Consider the following 14,624-nt stretch of genomic DNA (forward strand, 5'->3'; position numbering starts at 1 on the left):
AGAAGGCAGAAGGGCCAGCAGTCCAGGCCAGGAGGGGAGAAAGAGGCTACAACGCTTGCAGAACCAGAAGTGACACAGCTTCTGGTCAAGTGAGTGAAGGCAGGTGGGGGTGGAAATGCCGCTAGTCCTGCCTGTTCCCCACTAGGAGATCTCAGGCAATGGTGGAAATGCTGGCCTCTGTGTTCTTGGCCCTGGCCTAAACTCTGAGGCAGCCAGGTCCACGGAAATGAGGGAGAAGAGGGCTGCAGCCCATCCACATTCAGGGCCCCTGGAAGACCCAGCACAAGCCGCTAACGTGTGCGCTATACAATGCCGGCCCCATTGAGACGGGCCAACCCCCCACCCCCAGCTGACGGGGTCAGAGGGGGAAGTGCCCTCACTTGCCTACTGGGGTGTTTTTCAATACCAACAACCAGTTCTCTCACTCTCCAGACACCGACCGTGTGTCCAACAATTCAGTTCAATCCTGATGCTAACTACCTGGAATTAGGGTCCGAGTCCACAGATTTAGGGGTTCAGCTGCACTTTAGATGCTAGTGGTGAGTCCCAGGCCACTGGTACTTCTGACCAACCAGCTATAAATCAGGGCTTCCCACTAGCCCTTCTCAGGTTCAGTTAGCTAGAATGACTCACAGAACTCAGGAAAATAGTTCACTTATTACATTTACTGGTTGAATATAAAGCATAAAGCATCCAGCTCGGGAACAGCCAGATGGAAGAGGTGCATGGGATGAGGTCTGTGTGTGGGGCGGCAGGGCCTGGGGTCAGCTGGAGCTTCCGTGTTTCTCTAGGAGCATCATCCTTCCAGCACATGGGTGTGTTCACCAACCTGGAAGCTCATCAAATCTTGGAAATCTCCAGCCTCCCATCCTTCCCTCCCTAAGGTTGGGGATGGACTGAAAGTTCCCATCAAATCACTTGGTCTTCAGTGATTGGCCCCATCCTGAGGTTTTCTGTAGAGGCTCCACTCTAAATCACCTCACTGGGAAAAGGGAACCCTCCTATCTTATTGGTGGAAATGTAAATTGGTGCAACCTCTATGGAGAACAGAATGGAGGTTCCTTAAAAAACTAAAAATAGTTACCATATGATCCGGCATTCCCACTCCTGGGCATATATCTGGAGAAAACTCTAATTCAAAAAGATACATGCATCCCAGTGTTTACAGCAGCATTATTTACAATAGCCAAGACATGGAAGCAACCTAAATGTCCATCAACAGAGGACTGGATAAAGAAGATGTGGTACATATATACAGTGGAATACTACTCAGCCGTAAAATGAATGCAATAATGCCATTTGCAGTTACATGGATACAATCCGAGTTTATCATACTAAGTGAAGTAAGTCAGACAAAGACAAATTACCAGCGATACTACTTATACATGGAATCTAAAATATGACACAGCTGAACTTATTTACAAAACAGAAACAGACCCACAGACACAAAAGACAAGCTCATGGTTACCAGAGGGGAAAGGTAGGGGGAGGGATAAATTAGGAATTTGGAATTAGCAGATCCAAAGCACTATATATAAAATAAATAGACAAGAAGGTTCTACCATACATCACAGGGAACTATATTCAATATCTTATAATAAACTATACAGTGGAAAAGAACATGAAAAGAACTGAATCACTTTTCTTTCACCAGAAATTAACACAGCATTTTTTAATTTAAAAAGTCACTTCATGTGCATAAACTTTCAGTTCAGTTGCTCAGCTGTGTCCAACTCTGCGACCCCATGGACTGCAGCACACCAGGCTTCCCTCTCCATCACCAGCTCCCGGAGCTTGTATAAACTCATGTCCATCGAGTCGGTGATGCCATTCAGCCTTCTCATCCTCTGTCGTCCATTTCTCCTCCTGTCTTGAATCTTTCCCAGCATCAGAGTCTTTTCTAATGAGTCATTTCTTCATATCAGGTGGCCAAAGTATTGCATAAACTTAGATGTGGTCAAAGGAACTCCTTATGAATAACAAAAGACATTCCTGTTGCTCTGAAAAATTCCAAGGAGTTTTGAAGCTCTGTGCTAAGCCAAATTCTGGGCACCAGAGTTGCAGTGGTTAACAAAGTAGACAGCTCTTTTCTTTACCTAGCTCCCATTCTGTGTATAGCTGGGCTGCCCAGTACAAATACAATGTGAGCCACAAGTGTGGTCTTAAATTTTCCAGGAATTGCATTAGAAAAGAAACAGGTGCAACTCATTTTAATAATGTATTTTACATAATCCAGTATAACTACAGTATTATCATTTCCACACATAATCAATATAAAAGACGAATGAGATATTTTATACTCACTTTTCCATACAGGGCTTCCCTAATAGCTCAGTTGGTAAAGAATCTGCCTGCAATGAAGGAGACCCCAGTTCAATTCCTGGGTCAGGATGATCCTCTGGAGAAGGAATAGGCTACCCACTCCAGTATTCTTGGGCTTCCCTTCTGGCTCAGCTGGTAAAGAATCTGCCTGCAATGTGGGAGACCTGGGTTTGATCCCTGGGTTGGGAAGATCCCCTGGAGAAGGGAAAGGCTACCCACTCCAGTATTCTGGCCTGGAGAATTCCATGGACTGTATAGTCCATGGGGTCTCAAAGAGTCGGACACGACTGAGTGACTTTCAGTTTCCATACAAGGTCTTCAAAAACCTGTGTGTATTTTACATTTCACCACATCCCGATGTGTACCCAGGCTCAATAGCTACTCGTGGCTGGTGGCCTGGCTGACCAAATGACCTCACAGCCTTCTGCCTGCCTCGTAGTTGCTCCTGGTTGGCTTTGGGGCAGAGCAGTGAGCTACCAGGGGCCATGGCACTAGATGCAGGCTCAGTGCCGACTGTAGCCCCCACTCTGTACCCCTTGCAGAACGTATAGAATTGGCATGAGGGTACTTGACTGATGCTCTTCTCTAACTTCCAGGCCAGGTGAACCGACTGCCCTTCTTCACCAACCACTTCTTTGACACATACCTGCTGATCAGTGAGGATACGCCTGTGGGTGAGTTGGCACAAGGGCTGGTGGGCATGCTGGGTGGTGTGGGGTGGCCTCCTTTCCCACAAGTGAAAGAGATATTAGACATGGAGATGATCATCCCCCTGCGATTGGAACCTCTGCCATGGTGACGATGGGTGTTCATGTGGTCTCTTCTTGGTTGCCTCCAGGGACGGGGCACTCACTGCTTCTTGTGTTGGCCCATTCTAAAAAGAGAGGAGGTCTCAGTATCAAAGATTTTATCACATTGAGCCCAAGTTGCTTGACTTTCACTTCTACGTTAATTTTGTCCTACAAAATGGCTTGTTCCTCTTCCTCATGAAAATTTGAAGATGGAAGCTCATAATTTGATTTGCAGCCTTTTGTACTTTTCTGTGATTACTGAGTTTTCTCTGTACTGGATATGCCTGTTTTTTTTTGTCATTTAAAAAAAAAAAAAACTGTTTAGGAAGTGATCATGAGCATCTTGGTCCGTGCCCCTCACCACCTCCCACCTGCCCCAACTTGACTCACCTCATCACCCAGGTCTGTCCTCATGAGCCCTTCCGGAGGGCCAGGCTCCTTTACCTGCAGCTGGAGGTCAGCAGATGTAGCCCCATGGCCTTAGCTCAGCTCTAGGGATCCTGAAGCTTCTCAATAAATGGGGTTGAATTGATCAAACCCATCTTGAAGCTGAGCTGATGGGACAGCACTGGTTGTGTGTGTGTGTGTGTGTGTGTGTGTGTGTTAGTCACTCAGTCATGTTTGACTCTTTGTGACCGCATGGACTGTAGCCAGCCAGGTTCCTCTGTCCATGGAATTCTTCAGGCAAGAATACTGGAGTGGGTCGCCACTCCCTTCTCCAGGGGATCCTCCCCATCCAGGGATTGAATCCAGGTCTCCTGTACTGAGGCAGATTCTTTACCATCTGAGCCACCAAGGAAGCCTGCGAGCACAGAGGAAAACCACTCCACGTCACATTCACCAACACTCCCTCTTGCGTCCCTTCATTCTTGTCTGTTTTAGAGAAAGCGCTTGTACCCTGGGGCTTCTTACCGTCAGATCTGCCTGCTTTGTGGGTATCAGAGTGGAGCTGTGTACCAGGAGCAGTGTACATAGCGGGCCAGCATGGTGCGTCTTTCAGGAGCATCACTTGTACTTGAAAGTGAAGCAGGATGGCTTGGAGAGGGAAGGGCTCTGAAGATATTTAACTAATAGGTCATTTAAAGCACTCTTTCATATATATAAAACCAAACTAAATGCAAAATTCTCCAAAAAAAATCTCAGCCTTAGTGGGGCCCAGCCTCACCCTGCTGTGTGCAGGGATACACAAGCAGCCCGCTGCAGAGGCCTTCCCTTCCAGTCTTCCTTTTTTTGTGGATGGGTGCCGGGCACGGCGGGTGTGCTTCTGACTATTGTGGGGCTTGTCCCCATGGCCCGGTGATGCTCTGTTTCTAGGGCTGTGGGGGCCATTGTGTAGAAAGTAGCCTCTCTTTTGATGGTTAGCAGGCCCACACAGCAGTGTTGTGAGGCTGGATTTGGGGGTTGGTGATCGGGGATGTGGTGTTTGAAGTGTTATCCCAGAGTGAGGCAGATTGCTTCTCTGGAATGTTCTCCCAGAGGCTTAGAGCACCTTCTGCGGGGTGGAAAGCATGGCTGGCAGTCTTTTGGGGACCATGCTGAGTTGGGTCAGGGGTGTTGTTTGAGGGCTCCTGGACTCTTCATGGCTCCTCCCCAGACCTGGTGCGGGGCTGGCGTGGAGCCAGCAGTGCAGAGGCCCAGTGCACGTGGATCTGTGAATGATGAATGTTGGCAGTGTTTATCACCATTAGGGGCTCTACTTTTTTCAGTTCATTCATCAATTCATCAGATACAGATGGGGTGCCCCCTGTGCCCGGCCCGAGTGCTGTGAATTCAGAGAGGAATTTGACAGAGGGATAAAGAAACCAGAGTCTTGGGTGGTAGCAGCTGAGCTGGTTGTCTGGTTAAGCCCCAGTGGGGATTGATGGGGGAGGGTCATGCCCCCTGGGGGCAGGGAGAAGCAGGAGAAGTTTGGGGGAGGTGATGGCGCTTGAGCCAAGTCCCGAAAGTGTCCTTTCCATTTCTTCACATGCTGTTTCCTGTGGCTGGTTTTTTAAGTGTCTGTTTCAACCTTATCCTCCTGGAGAGTCCTTCAGGGTGGAAGAAATATATCTGGGACAGGTGAGGTCCCTGAGGCAGAGCTGTGGCCAGCCACTCACTAGTTGGGGCTGCTGACGCAGAGGAAAGCCCCCTCGGGTGAGGAGTGCTTGTGGCCTGCACTGCCCTGCTCAGCCCGGAGTGGGGGGTTCTCTGAGGCCTGTGCTGCAGGGAGGCGGGTGGGGTGCCCCCAGTGAACACACCAGCAGACCCTGCTCCAGTTACCTTTAGCCCCAGCTCTTGACTGTCTTCTGGAGATGCTGACATTGGTTAGCCTCCAGGAATAACTCCTAGGACGCAGCCCATTGTGGCAGTCACAGCAGGGGTGTCCATCTGATGCAGTGGGGATTGATCCCCGGCTCTGGGAGCCTGCAGGAGTGAGAGAGGACTCAGTGAGCTGGAAGACAGTTCTGCTCCTCTCTCTGGACAGGGGCCAGTGCTGAGCTGGCCTGCACTGTCCTGGCCTCCTTGCTTCTTTTTACATGAGGATGGCACAGCCCAGTTCTACCCTGAAAGTCAGGCACCCAGTTTCTATTCCTTGCAGTGTGGCATTGGGCACAGTGCCATCCCTCTCTCAGCCTCTGTCTCCCCATCTCACCAATGAGAAGGCACTGGGCAGGTGGGCCCCAGTGAGCTTTGGCCTGGGCAATCCTGCCAGCCAGGGTATTGTATCTCTGGGCCCTCCGATAGCACAGCCCTGGAAACCTCCAATGAGTGCTGTCACCTACTTGCCCTGGGCCACTCAGTGGGTGTGAAGTCATGTGAACGTGCCAGGATGCGGGCCTCCGACCAGCAGAGGCCAGAGTGAGGATAAGGGTTGAAACAGCTTGTCAGGGGACTGGCCCTTTGCCTGCTGTGTGGAATGAGGCGGCCTAGAGAATTGACTTTGGGGCTTGGCTCTCACTACCCTTTGCTCTCTGAATCTTGGTGCTCCGAACTGTAAAATGGGATGGAATAGTTTCCCCTCTGGATCATTGGCATGTGTACATACCCTGTTGTTAACTCGAAAGCCTCCGTGCCTGGAATGCTTTGTTCTTACAGAAAGGAGGACTTAACGTATGGCCCAAGGATGACTGGTTTACTGTCCCACCAGCCACCAGTTTGTAGCGGGGACAGACAAGCAGGCAAATGAGCTGGGTCCGGTGGGGTGGCTAGTGCCAGTGGCTAGAACCAGAGCCCAAATTAGGCAGCTTACCAGAGGAGGCGGTCAGAGCTGTGGGCAGACCAAACTTCCAGCTGGGAAGGTAATCTGGGACAGAATATCTGGCTTCTGCCTGGACCCCCAGTGATGGGGAACTCAGGGTCTTATCAGGCTGCTCATTTCTGTTCTTGGAGACAGTTCTGGGAATGCAAAAGTCTTTGTAATATTACTATGAAACCTGTCCCTGGAACTCCTACCCACTGAGCCTAATTCTGACCACTGGAAATTTACAGAATAATAATGATAACTATGATATAAAAGATACATGTATAATATATATTATTATAATGACAGTGTTTATTGAGTGTTCCAGGCAGTGTCCTGAGCATTTTGTTTTTAAATTCCTTTTAAGAATGGAAGGAAGGTAGAGTTTGGTTACAGGCTCTGTCAGGATGTAGTTTCTGTAATCTCCTGGGCTAGAGATTAGGACTTTCATTCACCTCAAACCTTCTGAGCATTTCTATTCTTTATGCTCTTGCCTCAATTTCCGACCACAGGCGAGCGGCCCTGTACTCGGGAGTGGAATGGGAGGGCACAGCCTGGCCGTCTGAAATCCCGTGCACCGGCTGCTCGTTCCGTCTCTGTCTCCTCCTATCTTAGCTTCCAATTCCCTCTGTGTGATCTTCTTTTGTAGACCATCTCCCAGCAGAAAAAGACAGCAGCCAGATGAAGTCATCAAGCAGCTCTGCCTTCCCCGGCCTGTTAACATCCAGGGTTCCCTTATCCTTGCGTGTCCTCTCCAGACGGGAACCTCAGTCACTGACAGCAGAGCCTGGCCTGGGCGGGGCAGAGCAAGGGCACAGCGAGCACGTAATGGTAGGGCTGCTTGGCATTGCCCACACCTTGGCCCTGGCTGTCAGCAGCAATGGCTGTGTGGCACCTTTAGAATGAGGGACAGGGTGCAAGGTTGCTTGCTGTCTCTGATTGCCCTCCCCAATCCACTCCACCAGTTTTGCTTGTGTTGAGATCACCAACCACCTCCCCGTGGCTAAAGCCAACCTAATCCTCAGGCCTTGTGGCCTTTCCGCAGCGAAGTTTATCTCTTCCAGGGCATGACCTCTAGCTGTGCCTTCTCAGTCTATTCCCCACCCCCACCCCAATGGAGTGACTCATCCACTCCAACCACATCAGTTTCCTTGCAGTTCCTTGAGCATGAAAGGTGAGTTCCCACCTTTTGCCCTTTGCAGTTGCTGCTCCTTTTTGCCTGGAACGTGATGGACCTCTGTTGGTCAGTCGAGTTGATTCAGATGCCGCTGCCTCTGTGGGGCCTTCCTGGATTTCCCCAGGCAGGGTTCAAGTGCCGCTTCCTTTGCTTTCTCCTCTGCTAGTCTAGTTGCAGAGCTGTTACTCAGCTCCTCCTCTGTCTCCCGTGTTGCCCTGTGAATCCTTCCAGGTGCCTGGCATCTCCGTGTCCCCTGAGCCCACCCCTGTGCCTGGCTCATGCCCAGGGCTCCAGGTGCCTTGGGGCAGGAGTGAAGTCTGGAGTTTGTGAGTGGCAGGGGTCGGGGGACCTTCCAAGGCAGGGACTAGGGCTGGCTCCATGCCTGCTTGCTATCCTCCTAAAGTCTCAGGCCAGGCAACCCTGCACCCCCAAAGGTGTTGGGAACGAGGTGTGGGTGACGACAAGGATGGCTGCCAGTGAGAGGGCCCAGGAGAGTGTGCCCCCAAGATGGCACAGGTGCTGTCTGTGCCTGCACATGTGAATGGCAAAGCCCACACTGTGCCAGGGGTTGTGTGTTTATTACCCCAGCTGCCTGCTGGGCCTGTATGTGACATATTTTCTAGGGACCCTCAGGGCACTGAGCTCTGGCTGGCCTCCAGGGATGGACACAGAAGCAGCCCATGACACCTGGCTTGGAGGCACCAAGCTGATTTAGGATTCTGAAGGGGATGGAGGGCATCTAGTCCATCTACTTTGGCTGGCACCCAATCCTCATTCTTCAGGTCCTGGGAGGGGCAGTGTTCCTCAAGCCTGGGTCCCAAGGTCACTCATCCTATCCCAATTCTAAATAGCCCCAGCTTAAAGCCTCCCAAGTGCCCAGAGAAAGGAGTGAGAGTTCTTTATCATAGCCCATCACATACCGCTCTATACCTGCTCCCCAGTCATGGGAACCTGCTCAGCACCCAGACCTCTCACCTCCGTCTCATCACTACACCCTCGCCCACGCTGTTCCTTCAGCAGGGAGCACCTTTTCCCCTTCCCTGCCTGATGGATTCCTGCTATCTTTTGAGATGTAGCTCAGATGTCACCTGCCTGGGAGGGGCCGTAGCTCCCCCACCCCTCGCCCTCTGTTTGCTTTGAATATGACTCTATGAAAGCTCTTAGCAACGTCCTATCAGGGTTATTTGTGGTAACTCCCCATTGGTGGTTCGTTTTTGCTTATGACCTTAATTAATATCGACATTGCAATTCATTATCATTTCGGTATTTATGTATAATGTAAGATTGTAGAACAATACTATTAGCTAGCGTTTATTGACTGCCAGCCTCCAGCCACGGCCTCTGTTGAGCATTTGAAACGTGGGCTCCTGTCGACCTCACAGTAAGTCTCAGAGAGGTGGCATTGTGTCCACTGTACAGCCGAGAGCAAGCTGAGCGTCTTGGCACATGTCCTCGGTGCCAAGCACAGTGCTTTGTGTAAAGTGGGCCTTAACAGATGCTGGTCGGATGAGTAGAGGGATGAAGGAAGGATGGAAGGGTGAGTGGATGTGAATGTCTTGCCGATTCCCCTCCTGTTGGCTCCAGTCCCTCCATGTGTTGCCAAGGTTGGCGCACATGGAGCCAACTTCCCCAGGCAGACCTCCCCCCCACCTCTCAGACCTCCAGAGCGTCCTGAGCCACAATTCAGGTGATAATGCCCACGCTAATCACCTACACGACTAAATTAGTCTTGTCAGGAGCCATTAAGGCAGGAGCTCGGGATTCATTAGGATGGATTGGGCCCAGGCAGCGCCTGGCACTGCTGCCAGTCGGTGCTGATTAATTTCTCTGCAAACTCCATCAATGCCCAGCTGTTTCGTCTGGACCCAGCGAGAGCAATTTTCAGGTGGGCTGACCCGCGTCCGCGGTCTCAGTAGATGGAGGAGCTGTGTGCCTGCATGCACGCAGACAGCTCCCTGCAGGGGCAGCCCGCACTGGCTCGGAGTGGGAGATGTGGGGTGGGGATGGCAGGACATCAGGCATGAGGTTGGAGCAGACGCAAAGTGGGCGGGCAAGAGGGGGCTCTGGGAGGGGCTTTTCTGCAACTCTCTTTGTATCTGGTATCCCGGGAGGGGCTTTATCCCTCTCTGTGCCCCTCTCCCTCTGTCTAAGTAAAGGGAAGAAGTCATCTCTCGGGAGAGGATGGAGAGCCACAAGTTGAGAATGATTGTTTCCTTAACCAGAGTGTTCCTTAGGACACAGAGAAGAGGAGGTCATTGTCTCCCAAAGCAGTTCCTTGGCAGGGGATGGTGGCAAAGCTACAGGAATTGAAGGGTTAGAGGGACGTGGATATGAGGAATCCAGTGGGTGGGGGGCGGTCCAAGGCATCAGCGAGGTGTGTGCTCCGAGCATGGTTTGTGCTTTTCTGCTGGCCACTTGCACAGAGGCAATGTAGCTCAGTAGCTAAGAACAATACAAAAAAAAAAAAAAATTAGAATGGCTGAGACAGTAATGTGTTAAGGAGAAATCACAATCTGTGGTTGAAGTTAAGGTCAGAGGTAGATAGCACTAACAGCCTGTATTCCTAACCTTCGATTTTATCCCTCACCTGAGAATCCTCAGAGGACCAGCAATGAACAACTAGGGCCTCCTGCGGGACAATTTGATAATCACTAGTCAATCACTCCCACTTTACAGATAGGGAAACTGAGGCCCAAGTAGGGAGCTTGCCCAAGGGCCTCAGAGAGTTACTATTGAATTCCTGCCCTAACTTCTTATACCAGCTGCAAAGGATTTAAGGGGCCTCTGCCCATGCAGGCATGGGGTACATCTGGGCCTAGGGAAGAAGAGGCCTGGGTTGGTGGGCTGTGAGCTTGGGACTTGATTTTAGAGAAAAGGAGTCCAGGTGCCTCAAAGCTGCCACAGTCCGAGGCTGGAGTGCTTAGGGAGGGGAGCCCAGCTGCTCCCTAAGGCTGTTGGCACTAGGTGAGGTTCTGGAGGAAAGAGGTGATGTAGTATCTGTCCAGGTGAGCAGGTGCTGGACAAGCCAGTCCAGGACCCTGGCTCAGTGGTGCCTTCACAGAGCAGGGCTTTCATGCTTCCTTCTGGGAGGTGTGCATGACTCACAGGATCCGGAAGGGCCTGGATGCCGCTGTGGCCCTGCTTCCTTTCTGCCACTCCTCAGGTCAGCATCGGCCCTCAAAGGGGTTATAGGGCAGAATGGTGTCCTTTGGGGGTTCTGGACTGTAGCCACTCCTTAGAGGCCCCTGCCCGGGCACATCTGGAGCCTGTGGCACACCCAGCCATGGACTCCCTCTTGGCACGAGTGGGGATGGGGTGAGTGTTTTGGGTGCAGCCGTAATATCACTAATGGTAACGATGATGTGCCACCTGTCGTGCAGGCCGGCGTTAATGGTCTGCACTGTGCACCTGTGCCAGCTGTGCTTGGTGGCAGTGTGGGACACACATGAAGGATAACCGGGAAAATGGCAACTATCTTTAATTACACACTTACTCTGTGTCTAGGTAAGCGCTTCATTCGCATTGCTTCATTGAATCCTTGTAGCAGACCAAGAAAGTGGGCCTTATAATCCCTACTTTACAGATGAGAAGACAGAGGGCTCAGAGAGGGTTAGTAATTTGCACTGGGTCACACAGCTTATATAGGGCGGAAATTGAGCTTGAGCCCAGTGCTGCCTGACCCCAAAGCCTGTGCGCTTAACCACAACTTGGGGACTCTGTGTGTGGGTCATTGCTTTTAAGGAGCCCCCGTTTGGAGCTGAGAAGAGGATGTTGTGGTAAATGTCCAGTCCACCGCAGGCAAGTGGGAACTGTGAGCTCCAGGGTGCTGCTAATGCTTGAGGGGAGGAAGGACTTCATTCTGGGCTTGGAGACGGGGAGATTCATAGTGGAGGCATCATTGAGTGACTGGGTGTACAGGCAGAAGCCCCAGGAGTGGCATTTCAGAAGGCCATGGACCAGGTCAGCCCACCATGGGGCAAGCAACTTGTGTTGTGTCCTGGGTGGCAGAAGTAGGTTGCTGTGGTTAAAAATAAACATAATAGTAGTGACCAACTAGTACCTGCATTTTAATAGTTAGATTACTTGTATGATCTCACCAAATCCTTACAGCAATGATGGGAAGTCTGCTCTATCGTGATCCCCCTGTTACAGACTCGAATCAGTCAAGCTGCCCAAGCTCCCTCGGGATTTGAATACCAAGAGTTGAGTCTTCAGCATCCACACTCTTACTACCCTCCTCTGCTACCTCTCAGGAGTTTTGAGGGTCTTTGCTCAGTTTGTCACCCAGGAAAGGGTCTCGGTGCTCAATGACTGCACACGGGAAGGAGCTGGGAGGAGGGGCAGTTAGTTGCTCCCAGAGAGGGGAAAGTGGCCAGCACAGCTCTGCCTTCGAGTGCAGGCCCAGGACTGGGGCAGAAGCCTGGGTTCCCGGCTGGGCTCTGCTCCCGTGCAGCTGTGTGAGCTTGGGCAAGTCGATTTCCCTGTCTGGGCCTCACTTTGCCAGCTACTTGGACTATGCTAGTGCTTGCTGGACCTACTGTGCAGAGTTGGAAATATTGCTGAGAAACAACTGGGGAAACAGATGAGAGTGTTAGATTAACCAGGTTGCTAGCTCCCGGGCCCATGGCCTTTCCCATGATCAGCAGTGAAGGAGGTGGGGGCTTCGAACAGCTGTGCTGGTGGCCAGGCAGCAGGCACCCCCTTTAGTGGGGTGGGGGGGCTGGCAGATGAGCCTGGCTCAGCTGTGTCATTGGGTGAGATTGTGCTGAGCTTGCAGCCAGCCGGGAACACTTGGGCTCTCTGGGAACCAGCTGAAGGTATGATTTACAGGAGCTGAAAATCCTCCAGCTGGTTGGGGAGACTGTGGCAGGCAGAGCCGACTTTGAACTTGTCATCACTCCCCTCACCCTGACTATTCTTTACATGGCTCAGGGGACCTGTGAGCCTGACTGTCCAACTACAGCTTGGCCCGGAATAGATCAAGTCTCCGTGTCAGCCCTGGACCTGTGTTTGGACACTCAGGAAAAGTTGTCCTTTGATGCAAGGATCTCCCTGAAGGTCCTCTTGCCTGGGTGCCATCTCCCTCCTCCTCTCCCCGATCTGGGCACAGGGCACCAAGCACTGGGAGGTGGCACAAGGCCTGGGTTCTAATTTCAACTGTATCACCTGTTATCTCTGTAACCGTATGCAAGTCCCTTAGCCTCTCTGAGTCTCTTTTTCCTCGTCTGAAAATGAGGCCGATCAATTTGCCCAGCTGACTTCACAGGGATCTTTATGAAAGAGCTTTGAAAACTAAATTGCCACAAACATAGCAGGCTTTGTTTTTATTGAGATATTTGTCGTGAAGTGCCTCCTCTTCCAAGAAGCCCTCCACTGAATCTTGAGCAAGTATGGACTGTATGAACTAGCTACTTAAAAAAAAAAAAAAAAAACTTTCTATGCCTCAGTTTACCTGGTTGGAAAACAGGGACGATGATCACATAGTATGTACTCATAGGGTTAAATAAGTCAACTTCAGACCTTGAGAACTGTACTTGGCACTAATATATGCTAACTATATTGTTGTCATTGACTCGCGCTTTTCCCAACTAGGACAGAAGCAACTTGAGGATGAGAATGATACGCTAAGTGGCCCAACCCTACTGTGCTCAACACATAAAAGATTTGGTGTGATTTATGTGTTGCTCTTCCAAGGACATTTTCACTTTGTAGGTGGGAAAGGCCCAGAGGTGCCTGGTCCCACCTCCCAGCCTGGCCAGGAATGCTCTTGGTATATAGCTGTCAGCCAGCAGGTAGTGCAAGCACAGGGTGGACCCTTGCAGCAGCGGGCGATGCCCCATCTCACTGGGTAGTGGGCACACCCTCTTGCTCATGGACCTTCTGCCTCTTCCCCATGCTTTATCATTCCTGCTTTGCCCAGAGCTCCCCGCAGTCAGCCTGTTCCTCTGCACATGATGTTGCTTGGGGTCTGAAGACCAAGACCTGCCCCTGAATCTTCTCTGTTTTACTCTAGAGGTCCCCGTTCCTATAGCCAGCCCCCAGACTCAGGACAGGCTTTCCCACCTACTCCGTCGTGGTCACCCTTCTATGTGCCAGGTGCCATGCCCAGTGGCTTTTCATGCCTTGCTCATTTAATCATCACAGCTCCCTATGAAGGAGGTGGTTATTCAGTCCATTTTACAGATGAGGAAACTGAGGCTTTGAGAGATTATCACCCACCCAAGTTATTGAGTGTGCTGTATTCAAGCCCAGGTCTTTTTCCTTCCGTAACCAACACTCTACCCTCTTTGCAGTTGAGCAGATCAGAGTAAGCAAAGAGGAGAACCTTCCAGCCCTGGGGTAGAACAGGGTCCTCACCCACCATCTGTGGCCTCTCTTCAGCTTCTTCACCCTGCCCTCATACTACAGTGGATGGAGGGGAGGAGAGCATCAAACTCTGGTTCCCCCCTGCCTCTTGCCCTTGGGTGAGGGAGAGGGTGTTCCTCGGCCGCCTCTTTCTATCCCCACACCGTGGTGTCCCCATGGACCCTCTGTTCCTGGGCTATCTTGGCAGTAGGAATGTGTGTTACAGCAGCCTAGCACTTCCTAGGATTGATTTGGTCTTTGAAAAGGATAATTCAAGATGAATATGCTGGCGTCCGACCCAAGTGAGATGGAGGGGTTATTGAATGTTGAACTTGCTTCACCGCATCAGCTGCTTTATGAGCTCTTCAGAAAACCCTATGCCGGGGATAACTCAGCTCTTTTGGGCAGGGAGGCAGCTTGTGGGTGAGCAGGGCTGACGGGGCCCAGGCACCCTACTCGGCTCACCTGGGTGCCAGAAGTGGCTTCCAGCCTTGTTGTGGTACAGGTCACTGTCCCTCCCCCCTTATCCATCCTGTGTCACCCCAGAATGGGGTGCGAGCAGTGGTGCCCACCTGCCGGTCCCCCTGGGGACCCTGGCTCCAGACTGCCTCAGACATTGCAGGTAGGGTGTAGGTGAGTGGCCCAGAGCCTGTGGGTAAATCTCACTGATTTCTGGCAGCCTATCACCCCTAGGGGCACCCCAGTCCCATTGCTGGGGACACTGCCTCTTCAGGCTGACAGACGTCCCAGCAGATCAGAGCGGATCCGT

At 51.5% G+C, this 14,624-nt stretch overlaps 1 protein-coding gene across 18 annotated transcripts in view; it reads left to right on the plus strand.

Annotated features, from left to right (window-relative positions):
* LOC133240635 (cadherin-23-like) overlaps positions 1-14,624 on the plus strand; it is a 377,180-nt gene that overhangs the window by 71,754 nt on the left and 290,802 nt on the right. For 17 of the 18 annotated variants that reach the window (XM_061405805.1, XM_061405806.1, XM_061405792.1 and 14 more), the window contains one exon: positions 2,919-2,996. In XM_061405805.1, coding sequence (XP_061261789.1) covers positions 2,919-2,996 — 78 coding nt within the window. Of the gene's footprint in view, positions 1-2,316; positions 2,458-2,918; positions 2,997-14,624 lie in introns of all 18 variants that reach the window. The other variant, XM_061405809.1, reaches the window with a different exon arrangement.

This window comes from Bos javanicus, chromosome 28 (assembly GCF_032452875.1).
Source record: "Bos javanicus breed banteng chromosome 28, ARS-OSU_banteng_1.0, whole genome shotgun sequence".
NCBI lineage: Eukaryota > Metazoa > Chordata > Mammalia > Artiodactyla > Bovidae > Bos > Bos javanicus.